This window comes from Muntiacus reevesi, chromosome 13 (genome assembly GCF_963930625.1).
Source record: "Muntiacus reevesi chromosome 13, mMunRee1.1, whole genome shotgun sequence".
NCBI lineage: Eukaryota > Metazoa > Chordata > Mammalia > Artiodactyla > Cervidae > Muntiacus > Muntiacus reevesi.
In genome coordinates, this window is record NC_089261.1 from 11060973 (window position 1) to 11081723 (window position 20751).

Consider the following 20751-nt stretch of genomic DNA (forward strand, 5'->3'; position numbering starts at 1 on the left):
TACCTACCTTACTAGTAAAGGGATCCAGGTGTCAGGTAAGTTTTTTTCTAAAAAATTGGTAGATACTGTTTGCATACCGTCTTTTGCACCTGGTCCTTCTTGCTGTTACTTCACACCTGGGCTTCAGCAGTAGCCTTCATTAAAGCTCTGCAGCTGAAAATCCCTCCTGTGTGCTTGCACCAGATAACTTCCTCCTGAACATTCTGATATTGCTCCTCTGCTCAGGAACTTTGAGTGCCTCCCTACTGTGGTCGCTGTAAGGTCTGAACAGGTGGTGTTGCAAAGCTCATCATTGCTAAGCTGGCCCTTCAGAACAGTGGAACAGTTTCCTGTTGGAAGCACATACTGCTACTTACCTCTGGGGGCACAAAAGTTTATGTTCTAAATATAGACTTTATCTATCATAACATAGCTCCAGTCACTGCATTGTGGTTTAGATCATGTACAACAATGTTTCTAGAGGAAAATGTGCTCAGATTTTCACTTTGGGGGGCCAGGCACACATCCTGTCTCATGGGGAATTCTCCCTCAAGGCTAACACAGATCATCCTCAGGGCTGTGACAGCAGCTATTAAAACACACCTGCCATTCCCAGCTCTCTCAATTCCAATTCCATCATGAAACCTCTATAATGAAATCCACCCCCACCCCCCCGCCGCCATTCTAACCAAAAGTGATAGCTGTCCTCTGAAGTCTAGTCTGCTAATCTGACAGCTATTTCATCTTGTCTTGTATTTTTTTATTCCTCACAAGTGTGTCTTATCTCTGATGAAACTGAAAGCTCCTGGGTGGGAAAACTATCCTAGAGTCTGTGGCACAGGAATTAACACCCATTGCTTCCTAGAAGGAACATGGAGGCAAGTCAGAGGAGTCTGGGCTTCATAATGGCTGATTCTGCTCCACGTCTTCAAAGTATCCTATAGCCGTGCTCTCAAGAGGCCTCCCTGGGCATGTGTGCTCAGGTCTGCAACAGCAAATGGCCCAAAGCAGGAATGAGTCTGCAAAATGACCTCAGGTTTAACAGCATTACTGTTACTGTTATCATATGCCTATAGGAGCCGGGTGATTTGCAAACATCTCTTTCATCCTTACAACTATTATGAGGAAACTGGGGGCTCTGAGACATTGTGATGGGATTTTTCCAGACTCTCAAAAGCTTTTAAGGGGTGATGCCAGGATTTCAAAGCTAGCAATTGAACCAAAGCCTGTCTGATTCCAGAGCAGGTTGAGAAGGTGATCCACAGCAACCTGCCTCACTGGGTGGGCAGGGTGGACTGTGCCTGCCTGGGGGGAAACTGAGGCTTCTTTTTTCTCTTGTATTTCCTAAAACTGCTAGATCAAAGGGGATCCCACTAACCTTTCCCAGAGCAAGAAGGGCCATGTTGTTTCAATGCTCATATGAAGAGCTCGCAAAGAGTTGGATATGACTGAACAACTTTCACTTCACCCCCCAGCTAGTACCTTCAGATCCTAAGCCCATGTTCTTTGGTCATCACCAGGCCTATTCTCAGCTCCTGGAAGAACAACTTAAAGCTTGAGTCAGACACCCCATGTGCTACTCAAGGATCTTCCCTGCAACTCTTGTTTATAATAAGAGATTGTAAACGTGAATGCCTATCAACAGCAGAGTGGTCAAATTATAGTATGCCAATGATGGAGTGCTCCCAGGTTGTGAAATGACAGAAAGTCTAAGTATGCTGTTAAGAGAGAAAAGTCAATTTACATACATGTGTGTTCCACAGGCAAAGACAATTCAGTGAAAGACATTTATTCATTCAAATATTTGTTAACCATTTTAAGGTATCAAGAAACTTAGTAACCAGCGAGGGGAGGGTCTGAGGGGGAAAATGGTAATGTACTTTCTGGTAAGCTTCTGTACATTAAAGAAAAAAAAAACAAAAAACAACCACAGGCATTACTTTGTAGAAAGTCAAAATAAGTTTGGGAAAATAAGAAATATCTAGCAGGTACTTGACTATAAAGGGCCGGAGCTACACAGAACTCATCAGTAACTCATCAGTAACGTTTTCTCCCTGCAATTCTACAAACGAGGATGGCAGTAGGCGCAACCTATTTTTAGGGTAGTCAGGAATTTACTCTAAACCCGGAAAAAAAACAAAAACAAAACCCCAGGGCTGATGATAAACTGAATACCGCTTAACGTCGGCAGCCCCGGTCTTCCTACCACACAATCTGCAGAACTTTTATCTGTTGGGGTGCAACTGAAGCTGAAGGCGCTGCTGTTATCGATCTCAAAGGTGCATCTTACACACCAGGCCATTCATCTCGCAGGTTCAGCGTCAGGTTGGACAGGGACCCGGAATCTGGAACCTCTCGGCCCGCTTTACCAACGGGGCATCTCAGGCTCCAAGAGATCGCGGGGCTGGGCTGTGACTCTGCCCCAGCGCTGCCGTCAAAAGCCACACTGCTCACACGGTTCGGTAAAAACTCCCGCAGCCTCCAGCCGCCCTCGGCGTCCAGTCCACGGGCCCCGGGACACGGCGGGGGGCCCGGAGCCAGCACCTCGGAGGCGGCGTCCAGGCAGATGAGGGCGGAGTGTCCCGAGTCCCCAGTCCCGAGAAGCCGGGAGCCTGGCGTAAGCCCCGCCCCGCCCGGTCGCTGCGTGCCAGTCGGTCCCTCTCCGCAGCGCTTGCGGGTCTCGAAGATGAAGCAGCAGCAGTAAGTCCAGCCAGGGCCACGGCCGGCCTCTCCCGGCACCCCGGGAATCTTGCAGCTAGGGCCTGGCCGCAGATGCGCTCTCGGAGTCTCCCGCGCAGCAGGCCGCGGACGGCTGGCGGGTGGCGGCGGCAGCGACGGTCGCCGAAGAGCCACGGGCACGACCAGCCCGAGCCCGCGGGCCCCTAACAGGGCGCAGGCGCCGTGCGCGAGCGCCGAGAGGGCGCGGCCGGCCGCCACTGCGGCTGCGCGGAGGCGCGGCCAGGCGCTGCGCCTGCGCAGTGGCGGGGCGGGGCGGGAAGGAGCGAGGCGGCGGCAGCGGCGGCCGCTGCCGAGGAGGAGGAGGAGGAGGAGGGGGAGCGGAGGGAGGTGTTTCTGTCAGTTCCGGCTGTTTGTTCGGGAAGTGGATCCGCCGCTGCCGGAGCAGCCCGGAGGGAGCCGCGGATCCCGAGGCCAGCACCGACCCCGCCCGCCCGCCAGCCCTCGCGCGCGCGCGCGCCTCCCCCGCCCGCCATGGCCCGGGACTACGACCACCTCTTCAAGCTGCTCATCATCGGCGACAGCGGTGAGGGCCGCGGCGGCCGGAGGCGGCGTGGGCCCTGCCGGGCGCGGCCCGCAGGGGCCTCGGGGAGGGCAGGCGGCCGGGCGGGCGGGGAGGTGCCGGCCCGCGCCGGGCGGCCGGGCGGGGCGGCCGAGCGGCCCCAGGGGCGCGCGGAGGGGCTCCGGGGCGCGCCGGGGTGAGGCCGGGGCGCGGGGCCGCGGAGCGGAGAGGCCGGGCGCGCAGGACTCGGGTCCAGGCTCCCGGTCCGCTCGCCGCGCCGGCCCTTCTGCCCCACGTGTGACCTTGGTCCAGTCGCGCGATCCTCTGGAGTTGGAGGGAGCCGGGTTCGAGTCTCGGGACTACCAGCTTCCTCACCCTGACCTTGGGCGAGTTGTTTTCGCCTTTCCGAACCTCGGTTCTCTCATCTGAGAGGTGGGGACTTACCTCGCTGGGTGGTGCGTGAGTCTTGGGTGAGATGAAGCTGGAAAAGTGCTTCGCACTGGACCTGGCGGAAAGGGAGCTTCAGGTGTGTGGTTGTCAGTAGCGTTTGTAAGCCTGGGTTTCTTCCTGGGGAAAGTGGGTGCAGGGGGGGCGCAGTAATCTCAGAACCTGCCTCATGGGATTCCTGTGAAGTTTAAATGAAGTAAGACAGGTAAAGCACTTCGCGCCGGGTCTGGCACATTCCTGCTGAATTATTCTCTCTGTGGGGTTCCCTGTCTTCATCTGCAAAATGGAGCAATAGTGGGATCCGCCTCGCTGGTGTGATGGAGTGTTCAAGGAGATAGTGCATGCGGAGTGTGCAGAACCGGGCACATAGTGTTTGCTGTTTGCACACTGGTCTGCTGGACAGAGCCGGAGGTGGGTCAGCCAACTTACAAAGAGTGTGCCCTTCTGGAGAGCTCCTAGATCCCTCTCCAGTGCCTGGCACCCAGGCGGTGCCTAGCATGTATGTATTGAATGAACGGATATCCAACGTCTTTAGAAAAGGTAGGCTTGTTTCTGAAAAAGGGTGGAGGGTTGTAGAGGTGTTTGGAGTGTGGCAGGTAAGCAGGTTTATGGGGTGACCAAGAGGTCAGGGAGGCAGGCCCTGGGAGGTTTATAGGAGCATAGCTGGGGTGCTGGGGTTTTACGATGGGGGGGGGGAGGCTTGGGAACGTGCCATATTTACAGACCAGACCTGAGTTGAGTGCTGACAACGGTATCATGTGACTGGAGGCAGAGGCCAGGTCGGTGGTGGAGCCCATGGATTGTTAGGGAAAGCGGGGACCAAATCGAGGGGTTGTTAGGCTCTGAAGTGGGAGCATTGTGTCAGGGCCCTGGCAGGAGCAGGCGAGTGGGTGGGTCGTGGTCTCACTGTGGAGATGGATTGCGAGTGGCTGGTGATTCAGATGAGGTGAAGGATGGCTGAGGTTTCTGTGGTTGCCCATGGAAGGGAGAAAAGTTTAAGGGCTAATGAGGGAGATGAAGAGTAGCTGTGGCCAGGGGAGCATGAATTCTTCCTGGTGTGAATGAGAGAAACCCAGACCAGCTGTGTAGCCTCGAGACCAGCACGGCCTTGGGCGTTTCCCAGGGTCCTGGCACGCTTATGCCTTTCGAGCTTCGTTCCCAGCCCTCACCTCGGTTCTGGAGGGGCTGGCACCAAGGTGATTTCTGTCCTTTTGGAGTTTAGGTCAGCTTACCACGCTCAAGGTCCCTATCCCTTTGCAAGAGGCCTGGGGCCTGCGTGTAGCCCCACAAAAATGGAAAGCATAAGCTTAGCCAGAAGATGCACCTTCTCCCCAGTTCTTCTTCCCAGTGAAACCCAGGCCATGGTTTGGGCCTCTTTTTTCACCATACATTCTGCTGGTGTATTGATTTTTCACTCTGAAGTTAGTTGTGGGAGAAGACTCACTGGGTCAAGTGATCTGACTTATGGATCTGACTCCCTGGTTACTCTGAGCATGTAGACTGTGTTGAGTAGAGGAGATGTAGGCTTTGCAGTTTAACGTTCCCTGACAGTGGGCTGACACTCAACGCCCAATGGTCATGAGGTTGGGAGGTGGTAGCCTTGGAAGTTCATGCTAAGCTCTGGCAGCTGAGCAAGGTAGACTGGCGTCTCGCCCTCCGCTCAATCTGGCTTCTTATGTGATGCTTCCTTAAGGGTTTTCAAACGATTTCATTGACACTCTCTCATTTGGTTCTTACCTGTTGCCTGTGTGGTTTGTCAAATATGGAAACTAAGGCTCAGAGTAGCTGACTAGTCGACTTGGCCCAAGTTGCACAGCTCCTCAGTGGTAAAGCCAGGTAAAGTTTTTGTTGTTGTTTTCAACAAAAAGCAAAATAGTTTAATAATAAACTTGTTTGTTGTTCAGTTGCTAAGTTGTGTCCGACTATTTACGACCCCGTGGACTGTGCCCACCAGGCTCCTCTGTCCATGGGTTTCTGCAGGCAAGAACGTTGGAGTGGGTTGCCATGCCCTCCTCCAGGGCAAAGCCAGGAGTTAATGCACATGATGCGTTGTGAGCAGCTGGTGTCGGGCCTGGCAAACAGTAGGCCCTCGATGAATGTTAGTCTTTCTGTAGAAATCTAGAGCTCTTCTTCCCACTCTGCCACATTGTACTTGCTTCTGGAATACATCCCCTCAGCTTTTGCATCTCTTTTCTGTGCCTAAGGTTGTACACGGCCTCTCAGGGGCTTCTGACATTGGCTCTGTAACAGCATTTCGTCTGGTCCAGGGGGATGACCAAACTCATTCTTAGAACCTGCAGGCTGTGTTGGAGATCAAGTTAAAGCCTCTGAGTTCACAGCTGAGTGAACTGTGGCTCAGAGAGGGGAGTGACTTGTCTGAGGTTGTACAATGAGTTAGTTGCTGAGCACACCTTACTCAAAGCTCCCGAGTCTTCAGCAGTCGAGAACTGAAGCGAGGAGGAGTGGAGGAGCTGGAGCAGATGGAGGAGCAGGCAGGGCCTGCAGCGCAGTCTGTGCGGGACGAGGGGCAGAGCGGGGAGGGCTGGGCTTTGGTGGAGACGGAGGGTGGCGGGTCCGTTTTCTACAGGATGAGTCTGTCTCCCCGCTTCCAGAAGGCAACAGGGGCCAGGCTTCTACTCCCTGCGGGGTCGAGGGTGATGGGCCCGGGTGACCGAGGGGAGGCTGTTGACTTCAGCTGAGGTGAAGGCCGATTGGCACCCTGCACTTCCCTGCTTCTGTGGGTGCTGCGTGTGTTCCCAAGGCTACCTCTTCAGAGGCATTTAGGAAACGCGTTTCTCAGGGTGGGTTTCCCTTCCTTCCAGAGGGACCAACCAGGCCAGAGGTGGGTGTTGGCCTGAAGCAGCAGTTGACGGGGTGACTGTAGTGGTTTTGAGCAGCTCTGCAGATGAGCTTGGGGTGAATGAAGCCCCACCCTTCCCCCTCCCACACCCCCCAAGGCCAAGCTGGGGGGGACGCTGCTGCTTTTCTGCTTCATGCAGAGGGCGTACCCCCATCCCTTAGGCTTCTGCTACCCACCCCCCCTCCCCGCCAAAGTTTGAACACCCGCGCTTGGGCTCTTCTTCCTGCTGCAGCAGGTGGCATGACCGACTGTGATCGGCCCTGGTTTAGTCAGAAGTTCACTGAACAGTGTTCTGTTGGCGCCTACTAAATGCCGGGCCCGGCTTCCAGCCCCAGGGCCGTGCAGGGCGAGTGAGGCGGGATCCCCTTCCTGGAGGAACTCAGGAACTTGTGGCCCAGACACAAGGTTTTCGCTGAGTAAGCGGGCCAGGAGGCTCCGGGAGGAAGCAGGGAGCCGGCGGCCCATGGGGTGGTGGCGTGGGGTAGAGCGCCGCCGCGAGGGGCCGGCCCGGGACCTGCTCTCGCCCTCGGCCCGGCCGGCAGGAAGCCTCGCGGGGGCAGCGATGAGGAAGTGGGCCCTGCGCGCACCAACGCTGAGCGGCGGCCCAGGGCTGCGGCACCTGTGTGCGCAGAGCGGCGCCGGCCTGCCTCCGGGACGGTCCAAGCCCGCTCGCTCTGTGAGGCCGACCAGGTCTTCTGGGCATCGCTGGGAGAGGTCCCCAGAGGAGATGGTCAGAGAGAATGCCTGGGTCAGCTGGGGAAGGGGCAGAGGCCGCGCCTTCTGTGGGTTTGGGGAACACACACACACGTACTCACAGTTAGCTCTGCGCTGGGTGTGCAGGGGCGGCGTCTGAGACCCCGGGCCTTGCTTTCAGTAGTGCTGCTAAACTCTTTAACAGGAGTGAGACAGAGCAGCCACTTTGGGTCTCTTTATTTATTTAAAATATTATTTACTTGGCTGTGCTGGGTCTTAGTTGGGGTGTGTGGGACCCCCAACTAGGCGGGTATTGTGGGGACCCTGTATTGGGATTGCAGAGTCTTAGCCCCTGAGCCACCAGGGAAATCCCAGGTCTTTTGATTATTCCACTTCCTGAAGCAGATGCAGGAAGACTTCCAGAGCAGCATGTATCAGCAGGACTCAGACCCAGCACCCACCCCCGGCCCTGCCGAGGCCCCGAGACCAGCGTGTAGCTCTCGGAGCCTCAGGTGCCTCCTCCTAAGAGATGCAGCTGGGCTCGCGGGCATGTGTGCGTGCGGGCTTCCTTCTGTGCTTGGCTGACCCAGCGGGGACGGGACAGCACACGTGTCCCTGGGGGCTCATGCTGCCGGGGGTGGATGTTGATGGGATTGCAGCAATCCTTACGAGGATTCTGTCGGTCCTTGGAACAGTAGAGTCTGTGGTAAGTGAAGTGGTCTGAGCACTGTGAGCTGTCGGACTGAGTAGTGTCAGGCGGACGCCCCCTCCCCGCCAGTGGCATCGGCCGGGGAGAGAGTGGCCAGCAGTGGCTTCGAGTTGTCTGGGCCTCCCTTTCCTGGCCTCCAGACCAGCCCTGACGGTCTCCAGGGTGCTTTGCAGCTGTGCAGCCCCTTGTCTCACCAAGCTGAAGGACCACACGTGATGTGTTTTCTCCGGACGGTACCTGGACACACCTGGGGGCCAGGAGCACTGGGTCAGCCTTAGCCTCATTCCTGTTGTTGGGTCTCCTCGAGGGGTTGCTGGACCCGGGCATGGGCCCCTTTCTCGTCTCTGGCTTGGGGGCAACTTGGGGCTTATCCTGGGGTCAAGGTCAGAGGTGGAAAGGGGAGAGGTGTTCCGGTGGGAGGCTGGCTGGGGAGGGAGGTGGGTGCTGTCGTGCATCTGGAGAGCCGGAACCCCGCCCGTCTCCCTGAAGCAGAGTCAGGCTTGGAGCAGACCCCCAGGCCGCCTCTCACCCCCTGCTCTCTCCCCTGCAGGTGTCGGCAAGAGCAGCTTACTGTTACGTTTCGCAGACAACACTTTCTCAGGTGAGTGTGCCCCTGGGGTGCTGCTGGGTGTTTGGGTTTTAAATCCTTTCCCCTGGCGCCAGTACACCCTGGTCTCTGCCTCACTAGATGGAAGGGGGGCGTGGCGAGTAGGCTAGAAGTCTCCGTAGTCAGTCTCCAGCTATCTTCTTAAAAAAAAAAAGCAATTGCAGGCCCGTCATTTTTCTACTCAGGGTCTTTTTTTGTGCCCCAATATTGAAAAAGAAAAAAAAAACTGCCGCTTGGGACATGCCTTTGTAAAGAGTCAAACAGGAAGACTCAACAGCGTGAAAAGGGGACGCTGCTCCCGGCCCCCCGCCCCAGCTCTCGGTGTCTCCCCCTCACCTCCACCTGTGCTGGGCGGCCGCTGGCCTCCCCCCAACTCGTTGGGGGTCGTCCTTGCACGTCGACACGAGGCCCTGTGGTTCTTTCGAGTGGCTGTGCAGGGGTGCACGTGGTTCACCAACAGTGTTCTTGACGCGCATGCTTGCTTTCTGGCAGCCTGTCTCAGATGGTGCCGCATTTCTCAGGGCACTGCGTTTATTCCTGGATAGAAGCGGAGTTACGAGGTCAGGGGGCATGTGCTCTTCAGGTTTTCACAGGTCTTGCCCATTGGCCTTTGACACCCGTGCCAAGCTGAAGGGCTCAGAAGAGCCCCTTGTCGGTGCTCTTCGCTGCTGGGTCTCAGTGGCCTCCGTTTTGCTCCGCTGATGGGCGGAAGGTGCTGCCCGTTTGATCTTGCGTCCCCGATCCTGGTGGGCCACGTTTTCATTGGTGGAGCTCATCGGTTCAGTGCAGAGGCTTCGGGTTGGCCTGGCCTCTCTGACCAAGGACTGAAGGAATGCCCTTCTATGCCATGGAGGGAAGTGGTTACGTGGCAGGCGCCTCTCTCTCAAGGGAGAGGTGGGTTTCTCCTGACAGTGGTGGTGTGACGTTGGAAAGAGCTGTCTTCTTTGCGTCACTGTGAGTGTGACTGAGTTTCAACTCATCTTTAAAAGAGGAGCTGATAACCATCCCTGCCATGCAGAGTTATTGCAAGGATGGCCCGGGACTAAGTAAGCTCTCAGTAAACATTGCTGGTTTGCCCTTGCTCTTCAGGAGTGCTAGCCAGCGGGCACTTGCCACAGTGCCGGGAAACCTTCCCCTCTGCCCTGTCAGCTCGGAGCCCTCAGAAGGCTCTCTGCTGCGGCCCGTCTCCTCGCCACTCTTCCTGCCAGCTCGGGCCGTGGTTGGCCTCACCCGAGGCATCCCGGCAGCTCCTGCGCACCCCGTGTCCGACTGCTGAATTCGTCTCGTCCCTGGCAGGGTCTCTCCCGTTTAAAACCTCAGCGGGCCTCTCTTAAGTGACCGAGCTCATAGCAAGGTCTCTCCGCTTCAGGACCACGGACACTCTGGGCCCTGCAGTTCTTTGTTGTGGAGGCTGTTCTATGCGCAGAGGGGTGCTGAACCCCCCCCGTCCTCCACCCCCGACCCAGCTGTGACATGAAAATGTCTCCAGGCATCACCAGGCGTCCTGGGGGGTGGGGTTGGGGGGCCTCACAGCCCCCGCTGAAAACCGCTGGTCTTCACACTGTGTCCTCAGCGCCCCTGCCCAGCTTCCTTCCTCCTGCTGTCTCTCGTTCCCTTTGTGTCTTCACCAGCTCGCTCGCTCGCTGAGTGGTCAGCCGAGTTTCAAGGGCCCACGGCACTGGGTGCTGGGCCACTCTCCTCAGCAGAACCCAGTCCCTGTGGAGCCAAGGCCATCTTGGTCTCTGTGCTTCTGCCTCCGGCCTGTCCTCTGGCGAGAATGTCCTTCCCCAGCCTGGTCGCAGCCTTGGAAATTGTACCTGTTCTTTCTGTACAGGCCCAAATGTGACTTCTGCCCCAGAGCCTTCCTTGAGCTCCGCCCGGCTTTGAGCTTTGGCCCTTCCTGGCCACTCTCCACTCTTGATGCAGTCGGTGTGTGTGTCTGCGGCCCCGGGTCACCCTGGCAGCTCCGAAGGGAGTGAGCATGTGGGCTCCTCCTAGCAGCGGTCCCCAGCGTTTTGGGTACCAGGGACCAGTCTTATGGAAGACGGTTTTTCCCACAGACTGGGTGCGGTGGGGGTTAGGGTTTCAGGATGATTCAAGCGCATTACCTATATTGTGCACTTTCGTCCTATTAGTGACATTGACTACATCTCAGATCATCAGGCATTAAATCCCGGAGGCTGCAGACCCCTGCTTCCTAGCATTCAGGCCTTTGAAAGCCTGAATGAGACTGTTCTGTCGCCAGAAATTCTCTCCAGCGCCATCTTTCACACAGATGCCCCTGGAGAGCTATTTACAATGCCGCTCATGCTTGGGTTAAACCCTTCAATGCCTCCCTGTCACACAAGAGAAAGTCCAAGCTCCTGAAAACGGCACAAAAGCCGAGAGCTGGCCTGGAGCCCCCACTCCAACCTGCGTCCGTACATGTGCTCAAACACACACACACACACACACTCACACACACACACACACTCACACACACGCGCACACACACACACGCGCGCACACACACACACACACACACACTCACACACACACACTCACACACACACACGCACATGCACACTCACACACACACACACACACACACACACTCACACACACACACGCACACTCACACACACACTCACACACACTCACACTCACACGCACACACGCACATGCACACTCACACACACACTCACACACACGCACACTCACACACACACACTCACACACGCACTCACACTCACACACACACTCACACACACACACACACACTCACACTCACACACGCACACACTCACACACACACACACTCACACACACACACACTCACACACTCACACACACACGCACACTCACACACACGCACACTCTCACACACACACACACACACACACACACACTGCTGTTTCTGCTGCTGTCTCTTCTGCACGCACGCACACACACACACGCACTGCTGTTTCTGCTGCTGCCTGGAGCAGTTTTTCAGGTTGCAGGGCATGAGTGTGTGTGTGTGTGTGTGTGTGTGTGTGTAATTGGGGTACAGTTGATTTACATTGCTGTGTTAGTTTCGGGCATGAGTGTGTGTGTGTGTGTGTGTGTGTGTGTGTGTGTGTGTGTGTGTGGGTAATTGGGGTACAGTTGATTTACATTGCTGTGTTAGTTTCGGGCGTCCAGCAAAGTTAATCAGTCGTATATACACGTATACCCACTCTTCTTTAGACTCTTTTCTAGGCCATTACAGGGTACTGAGTAGAACACCCTGTGCTATACAGTAGGTCCTTATTAGTTATCTATTTTGTATACAGCAGTGTGTATATGTCTTATTTATGTTTTAGCAAGTTAATTTTGTGGGTCACTTAAAATGTTTAGAATGGAGTAGAAAAGAGAAACCCAGAGTGTGTCGTGGTCCCCCGCGGTTCCCAGGCCACTCTGGTGGAGCATTTCCCTCCGCAGTCAGGGCCCGCTCTCTTATTTCCTTGGTGGCTTCATTGCTGTTGAAATGGTCTTCATCACTTTGTTTCATTTTATCCTGTCTCCTGCCCTCACCTTGGGGCTCAGACTCTTTTTTTGTCCAGGGCTGTGTCCTCTAGGCACTTGGAGGGAGCTGGGCAGGGTGGAGCCCAGGGTTACTTGGGCTGTTGAGGACGCAGTCTGACCAGGGCGGCCCTGGGCCATGTTAACGTCCCTGTGTGTGCAGGCAGTTACATCACCACGATCGGAGTGGATTTCAAGATTCGGACTGTGGAGATCAACGGGGAGAAGGTGAAGCTGCAGATCTGGGACACGGCCGGGCAGGAGCGCTTCCGCACCATCACCTCCACGTGAGTCAGGCTGGCCCAGCCCGCCCCGACCCCCGCCCCCGACGTTGGGAAGTGGCTCTGGGTGCCCCCGAGGCTGTGGGGAGGTGCGCTCCTGGCCGGGTATGGCCCTTCCCCTGAAGCCCTGAGACGCGGCGGGGCGCGTGTGGTCCCGCCTTGGCAGGCAGCAGCCTCACACCTCCCTCTGGGGCTGGCAGGGCAGCGTGCATCGGTCAGCGGAGCCTCTGGTTCCTTTGTCTTTATTTTTTTTAAGATTTGTGTGTTTATTTATTTATTTTGGCTGCGCTGGGTCTTGGTTGCGGTGTGCAGGCTTCCCCTTCTGTGGAGCGTGGGCTCAGTGCTTGTAGCTTCATGGAACATGGGATCTTAGTTCCCCAACCAGGGATCAAACCCCTGTCCCCTAGATTGGAAGGCAGAGCCTTAACCACTGGTTCACCAGGGAAGTGCCTCCTTTGTCTTTAAAATGGGGTCACACTGACGGTGCTGGCCTCGCCAGGCGGTCAGACGCTCGGGCAGCGAGGGTATTCTTGTTTGGTGTCAGCTCGTGCCAGCTCCATCACCACCCCGACGTGGAGGGGGCACCTCTCTGTTGGGGGTTCGGAAGGAGCACTGGTAGGTGGGAGACTGTTGGGCGGCCCCCTCCTCTGCCTCCCAAAGCTGTTGACTGGGGGCCCAGCGCACCCTGGAGCCTTCCCTGCTGGCTCAGATGGGAAAGAATCCGCCTGCGATGCAGGAGACCTGGGTTCGTACAGTCCCTGGGTCGGGAAGATCCCCTGGAGGAGGAGATGGCAACCCACTCGTGTATTCTTGCCTGGGAAATCCCAGGGACAGAGGAGCCTGGCGGGTTACAGTCCATGGGGCCGCAAAGAGTGGGACATGACTGAGCACCTAGCAGACCGCCTCACCCTGAGGGTCGCCCTCCTTGGTGTTCTCCGCTGTGAACGGGAGGAAACCTGGCTGGAGCACCAGACTGCAGCGTCCTGTGGAGTGGCTCTTAGTTCTTGGGCTGTTATTGGAACAGGTTCTGGGAAAGAGCAGGGCTTTGAAGGCAGGCGGTTCGGAATTTACATTTCTGCTCCCTGTGTGACCTTGGGCAAGTTGCTTAAAGTCTCTGTTCTCTAGTTTCCCAGGGGGCTTGTCTTCAGGGTTTGCAGTAACGCCAGGTCCCGGGTGCTTGGGCTGCACGTGGAAGTCTCCGTGGAGCCCCAGTTGGCGTTCTCATCACCCCGGTTTTACGGACGGGGGAGCGTCTGAGGGGTGTGTGCAGAGTAGGAGCCGGGCCGGGCCCGGGTCTCTCCTCTGCCTCCCGGAGCGGGTCCTGTGTGAGGGGCTTTCGGGGAGGTGCCACCAAGGTCCCTCTCCTCCCTGTGGGGTGGAGGCGGGCGGCCCCCAGGCTGGCCGCCCATCGGGGCTGCCAAGCATCCCAGGGGTGCGAGGTGTGGGGGTGAAGACCCCCAGGGTGGTGGCTGGGAGTGCGGGGGAACCGGGGGTGCCAGCCAGGTGGGCTGGTGAAGGGGGCTTGGGGGCCGGAGCCTGAGCCGCCCTGGAGCAGGAGGGGGTCCGGTCACCGGGCCGGCCCCGAGACGAGCACGCGCGCCGTGGTCCGCGCCTCCCCGAGAGCCCGGGGATCCCCAGTCCCGGGGGCTTTGCAGGGCAGGCCTCTGCAGCCACCTCCTAATGAGCTGCCTGGGCCCCTGGTGTCAGCGGCTGCCAGCGAGGCCCGAGCTGAGGGGCAGCTGGAGTCGAGGCTCCCGGGGTAGTCGGGCGCCGTGAGCTTGGGCCGCCCGGGCTTCCAGGCCTGGATGTGTCGCGAGGTGTGAGCACTGACCGGGGGTCCTCCTCTAGGCCAGGACTGTCGCCAGGGACTGGCTGCTTCATCTCGGCTGATCCCGGTAGAGTCCTGTGATTCTCTCCAGTGTCCGGACAAGAAAACTGAGGCCCACAGAAGGTGGAAGGACCTGACTTGGTCAGTTAGGCAGGAGTTGAATTGAGGTCTGCCTGACGCCAAGGCTCTTGAGTTTAACTCAGCTGTGCCCCAGCCGTTTTGGCACCAGTAGCCAATTTTGTGGAAGATGGTTCTTCCTCCGTCTGGGGGTGGGGGGGATGGCCTGGGGATGGTTCAAGCACGTGACATATACTTTTTAAATTTATTTATTTATTTGGCCGTGTTCGGTCTTCACTGAGGCATTCCAACTCTCAATTGTGGCATGTGAGATCCAGTTCCCCAACCAGGGATCGAACCCGGGCCTCCTGCATTGGGAACACAGTCTCAGCCACTGGACCAGCAGGGAAGTGCTGGACGTGACGTTTACTGTGCTCTTTATTTCTAATCTGATGCCGCCTCTGATCTGACAGGAGGTGCTGGTCCGCGACCCGGAGATTGGGGACCCGCACTTTAATGGGTCCACGGCCCTGCCCTCTGCTGGCCCCCCACCCCCGGGGACCAGGGCTGCGCCAGCAGCAGATGCTGTGGTGGCTCCTGTGAGTTAAAACCAGCCCAGGACGCTGGGCCTGTGTCCACAAGAGATGCTCCAGGCCGGGCAGCAGTCTGGGGTCAGCTCCCTCCAGGGCAGCAGGAAGGGGCTGAGCTGCCTCCTTCATCCTTTGGGGGAATTGGAGTTCCTTAGCCGCCTGAGGGCAAGCTGGGTTTGTCCCAGGAGGCTGGGGGGCGGTGCGCTGCACTGGGGGGGGGGGTGGGGGGGGTGCGCTGCACTGGGGGGGGTGTTGCTGAGGGAAGGAGCTGGGAAGAGGTCAGGGGTGGGGCAGTCTGGGGGCGATAGCATGGCCCTTTCTGATTCAGGGCTCTAGAAGAGAAACTAAAACTGCATCCTGTCCGCCTGATGAGAACGAGCACCCTGTCGTCCCCTCACCGATTCTTGCCTGTGGCAGCTGGGGTTTGCTGACCCCAAGCGGTGGGGCTGGGGGCGTGGTCGGGTGGTGGTGGGAGAGGCCGTGGCTTCCAGCAGCTCCTTCACCCAGCCTCCTGTCCTCGTGGGGATGTGGTTGCCTCCTGTCTGTGGTAGCGGGTGAGCGGCGAACCTCGCGGTCGTGTTGGCACAGAGCCAAGCTGTGGCACATGGACATGGTGCCCGATGGTGGAGGAATGGGAGGCCCGGTGCCTGAGCCCTGAGTCCCAGACTGGCCCGCCCTCCACCGTTTCTCGGCATCTTCGGTTGTCTTCAACAAAGGAGGGTTGGGAAGCGCAGTCCGCTGTTGGCATGTCTCTTGCTGGCAGGGGACAGTTGTCTCCCTCCTCTCTCCGTTTCCTGGCTTGCTCTCCTGCACCTGCTCAGGTAGGCGACCCCCAGGTGGACCCAGGTGATGATTGGCAGGGAAGGAGGGCAGGGTGTGGATAGCTCGATTGTTCGGGCTGCCCAGGACAGGGCTTTGTCCCCAGGAAGGCAGAGCTGTGGGCGGGCAAAGCTCCGGGGTACGTGAGCCGGGTCTCGGTGGAGAGCGGGCGGCTCTTGCCACCTTGGTGGCCAGCCCGAGGGAGCCGTCCTCAATGCCCTTGGTTTTCTTCCGCCTGCGTATGGGGCCTAGAGTGTCACTGAAGGACTGTTAATGGTGATGATAATAAGAGCTGGCCCTTGTGGAAACATGTATTATTGCCTTAGTCATACAGCCACCCCCAGAGTTACATCCTGGTACCCCCATTTTACAGTTGAGGGAACCAAGGCGCCATGAGATGCGCGCAGTAACCTTCCCAGGTCCACACCGCCTTTCAGAGATGGAGCTCGGTTGACTTTGTCGTGTGATGGGGCTGTGAGGAGTGTGCCAGAGCGCTGCTGGGCGGGCAGCTGAGAACGCAGTGCACGTGCGGCCCGGCCAGCTCCGTCTTCGCGGGGCCTGTGTTGCCTCAGGACCGCCACCGGAGAGGGCCTGCTGTTCTGCAGGCCCAGGAGGTGGGGGCGCTTCGGGCTGGCTTGGGGAGGCTGCTGTCCACCCCTGAGCCCGTCTCTTGTGGGCAGGGGGGTCTTCCCCCTCCCCCCCCCAGAGGCTCCTGTGAGTGAGTGTCTCTGAGTGCCGGGTGAGGTGACGTGTTGGCCGCTGGGTCAGAGCTGGCTTTCTGGAAGAGCATGAGGCCCGTGCTCTGTGTCTGTCTCCCTGAACTTTTGAGGCAACCACTCCTGCCTGAAGCCCTTGCCGCTGACCTCAGGCCCAGCCTGGACGCGCCTGGAGTGGCAGGAGGGCAGGTGCCTGCCCATCCCCCAGGGTGTGAACAGACCTTGGCAGGCCTCACAAGTGGCGCCTGTCCTTGAAATGGCATTTTACTAAGACAGATTTGAGGACAGAAAAACTTTCTTGGATGTTAAAGAGCACAGTGATAATATCCTGTCAAATGCAAACCTTGCCTGGGTAGTTTTTTTTGTGCTTGTTTACCTGGCTATGCCAGGTCTTGGTTGCGGCGCACGAGACCTTTAGTTGTAGCAGTCGGGGGTCATAGTTGTGGCTGGTGGGATCTATTGCGCTGAACCATCAAGGAAGGCCCTATTGCCTGAACTTGAAAAAGGAAACAAGAACTAAAGTTTCATGCCTTCTGCAACCTCTGAACAATCTGGCTGACCCCGCAGGGCCAGGTGCTCCCTACGCACTGTGCCCGGGGAGCAGGGTGAGTGGCAGTGCTGACCAGGCCCCGACGTCCAGCTGAGGCCTCCGGGCCTGGGGGGATGCACCAGCCCCTCGCCCTCCCCACCCACGGTCAGTGCGGGCTGGCGGGTCCTGCGAAGGGGTTGCCCTTGGTTACGCCGCAGCTCTGACACCGACCCTGGTCCCACAGGTATTATCGGGGGACCCACGGGGTCATCGTGGTCTACGACGTCACCAGCGCCGAATCCTTCGTCAACGTGAAGCGGTGGCTTCATGAAATCAACCAGAACTGTGACGACGTGTGCCGGATCCTAGGTGAGGCGGCCGGGCAGGGGGCGGGGCGGCCGGGCAGGGGGCGGGGCGGCCGGGCAGGGGGCGGGGCGGCCCGGGGGCGGGGCTGGGAGGGGCGGGCTGACTCTGCCCTGCCTTCCAGTGGGGAATAAGAACGACGACCCCGAGCGCAAGGTGGTGGAGACAGAAGACGCCTACAAGTTCGCTGGGCAGATGGGGATCCAGTTGTTTGAGACCAGTGCCAAGGAGAATGTCAACGTGGAAGAGGTGAGGCCTGCGCCGGAAGGGCTGGGAGTGCAGGCACAGCCCCATGGGGCGCCCGGGTAGCCGACAGACAGCATCGTTGTAGCGGCCACTGATCCAGTGCCTGCTGTGTGCGCCAGGCTCTGCACCCAGGCGTCCCCCCGCCGGGGCCACCTCGCACCTCAGCAGTCCTGAGGGAGAGGCTGCCTCAGATGTGGGCCTGCCCCCACAGGCGCGCGCGGTCTGCTCGGTCCTCCCCACCCCCCACTGTTCCCTCTCCCTGTTCTCTGGCTTTCTTTCCCTGGACCTTGGCCTGCAGAGCTCAGGTGGGTGTCCAGGCCGGCCCCCAGCACACCCCAGGCGGGCTGAGTGCCACTTGTGCTGGGGCTGCTGGAAGCACTTGGGAGCCTTGGGGAGGGTCCTGCCAGTGGGGTTGGAGCCCAGAGGTCCGGGAGGCTGATCCCCCCTGTGTCCGGCTGGGGTCACACCGTGGGCCTTTCCCCTGGGGCCTGTGGTGTGGCCCTGAGCCCCTTCCAGGTTCCCCTGTTCCCGTGTAGGTTGCGGTGGGGTGAGCCCTGCCCCCTAGGTTGTCCTTGATTCCTTCCCCGGGAGTGGAACGACCTGGGGGTGGTCTTGCGTGGTCTGGGGAAGGTCCTCACCTCAGTGTGGTGAGGTAGCGTGGAGACTCTGGCTGTCTCTGGTTCGTCATCAGTGCAGGGGCACCTTTGTTTGTGTCGTCCGAGGTGTCAGCCGAAGGAAAGGAGCGCTTTATCCTTTCACAGAAAGGCTGGAGAGTCCCTGAGGCTGACTTCCCCGAGACACAGCTCAGAGGTCTTTGATGCGTTTCCTTTCTGACCTCTGTCGTTCACTGCCTCCTTCAAGGTGGGCTTGAAGACAGATGTGCAGAAACAGCCCCCAGTGGACTGGAAGGCTGGCCCCCGGGAGGCGGGAGGGGCTGCGCTGACCGGCAGAGGGGGCGCAGCTGTGACGGGGCCTCCTCCCGGCTCTGAGGCCGCCCTGCCTCCTTCACCCTCACAGATGTTCAACTGCATCACAGAACTGGTCCTCCGGGCAAAGAAGGACAACCTAGCGAAACAGCAGCAACAACAACAGAACGACGTGGTGAAGCTCACGAAGAACAGTAAACGGAAGAAACGCTGCTGCTAATGCCCCCAGCCCACTGCAGAGACTGCGCTGCGGCCGCGCCCCCTGCCCCGGGCCGGGGGCTCCTCTCCTGGGGGACAGTCTCAGTTCTGTGCTGTTATTTAAAGAATTCTCTCCACGTTTTTGTACCGGGAGGCGCCATCAGGACATCCTCCCCGCCCCCTCGAGTGCCAAGAAGGTGTGGGACGGCCTGCCCTTCCCTTCCGGCGCCCCTGCCCCCTGGCGAGGACGCTGCCAGCCGAGCGGACTGATTAACCGGAGTCTGTACATAGTGTATATCGCTTTAACCAGCGCGCCGCCCTCGTCCTGCTCCGGCTTTTGCCTCCTTCGTGCCAGCCTGCTGCGACATCCCCTCCCCTCCCCACCCCACCCCAACTTACCGCCAGCAGCTTCCGGAGAGGACAGGATCACATTCTAGAACACGTACCTTTTGCCAACCTGGGCTGGTGCCGTGGGCTCCACGGGACTCATTCCCTCTCGCAGGCGTCGGTGTCTCCCCCGCATGGAGGGCCCGCCCCTGCCCCTCCCCATCCTGCCTGTCAACGCCGGCAGCTGGGGGATCCTGCCTTGAGGTGGGCCCGGGGGTCCCCCTGGAGGCCTGGCCCTTCGCTTCCAGAGGAGGGATCACTCCTGCCCTTTGGCCCACAGATTTCTTGTCCTGCCTTCCAGACACCTCAGCTACAACCCAGGGGAGCCGTGGCTTCTGACTTATATATACCAACCTGTTTGGGTTCCAACAGAAAGGTAGGGGTGTGTTTGTGCACGGATGGGCTTGCCGGTGGGGGGCTGCTAAGGAGCGTCATTTTAACAGATAAAAGTGAAGCCAAATCAAATGAATTAAGTTCCTTATACTTTTTTTTCTCTTTCTGAGGTTTGGTTGGCACAGCAGCAAAAGTTGCGGCCTCCCCACTCTGGGTCCAGTGTTTTTAGAAAAAACGAATGGCTTCCTGTCACCGCGGAGCTGGGCTCCTGGCCGAGAAGCTCTGCCTTTCTGGCCGTTTGTTGATGGGAAAGGAGGGGCCTCCCTTGGAGTCCTGGGTCTCCAGTGAGCACCCGGCACTCCTCAGTATGGGGAGCGGGTGTCGGGCTGCTGGGCCCTGGGGATGGTGCCTCTGAGCTGGATGCAGGCAGCCTTGGGTCCCTAACGGGACTGTTTTAGCACAAAGGCAGCATGAGAATTTCTTGGCGGGTGGTAAGGAGTGGCTGCCTGGGCTGGGTGCCAGCTGTGACTCGCCCTGTTGCCCTTGGAGGAATGACCAGGGTCTTCTGCACGTCATTACGGTCACTCCCTCTCCCCCTCGAGACACTTCACTCACCTTTCCCCTGAAAGATCATGTAACCTGGGAATAATTTATTTTAGCACCACGATGTGTTTTTACTAGATTTCCTTTCCTAAGCGATTTCCAGGTCAAGCCCTGATTGGACAATCACGTCACAGATTCACTGCAGATTTCCCATGTCACTGTTGATGGGTTTTTAATCAATAAAAACTGGGGGTTTCTTCTGACCTGTCTCTCCACTTCCCCCAGACTGCTAAAAGCCCGCGGTTCTGGGTGACAGACTTTCCTCACTCTGGAGCCATGGGACGAGGTGGGGGTGGTCCGGGCCTGGGGAGGCAGGGCTGGGGGCTGGCAGTAGGCAGCCCTGTCGGATTGGGTGCATGGGGCCACGGCGCGGTCTCCATCCTCAGGACTGTCCCAGCCACCCTGGGTCCCCGGAGGATGTGGAGACTCGGGGCTCAGCCCTGAGCGTCCAGGTGACGCCGGTGCAGCAGAGCTCGCAGGTTTAGGCAATAAGGTGGGGGGCCTGCAAGTTCCCAGTGCGGGCGAGAAGCCTCCGTGGCTTCCGGCTGCTGGACACCCAGACCCAGGTGGGGGGAGATTCGGTGATGGCAGCGTGCCCATCTGAGGAGTGTCTCACGCATGAGTGGGGGGTGGGGGTGGGGACTCAGGGCTGGACCGGCGTCCTGGTGGACCTGATGTGAACTTCCTGTCAAACAACAACACTTTTAAATGGTTTGCTAGGATTATTTCTGTATTGAAAGTTTCTAATTATGCTTTTTAAAAAAAAATACTAAAAATAAAGGTTCAAGCTGCCAAATTTTCTTGCAGGTTCTGTTTGCTC

General features: G+C 58.2%; 1 protein-coding gene across 2 annotated transcripts; it reads left to right on the forward strand.

Annotated features, from left to right (window-relative positions):
* The first annotated feature begins 3052 nt into the window (after positions 1-3052).
* On the forward strand, positions 3053-20727 carry RAB35 (RAB35, member RAS oncogene family). Of its 2 annotated transcripts, XM_065903722.1 has the most exons (6): positions 3053-3241; positions 8477-8527; positions 12219-12342; positions 17120-17244; positions 17363-17487; positions 18502-20727. In XM_065903722.1, exons 1-6 carry the CDS (start codon positions 3190-3192, stop codon positions 18628-18630), a joined length of 606 nt encoding a protein of 201 aa, XP_065759794.1. In that variant the 5' UTR covers positions 3053-3189; the 3' UTR covers positions 18631-20727. The 2 variants fall into 2 exon arrangements, with proteins under 2 accessions (XP_065759794.1, XP_065759795.1); XM_065903723.1 differs by lacking the exon at positions 17363-17487.
* Positions 20728-20751: the final 24 nt, after the last annotated feature.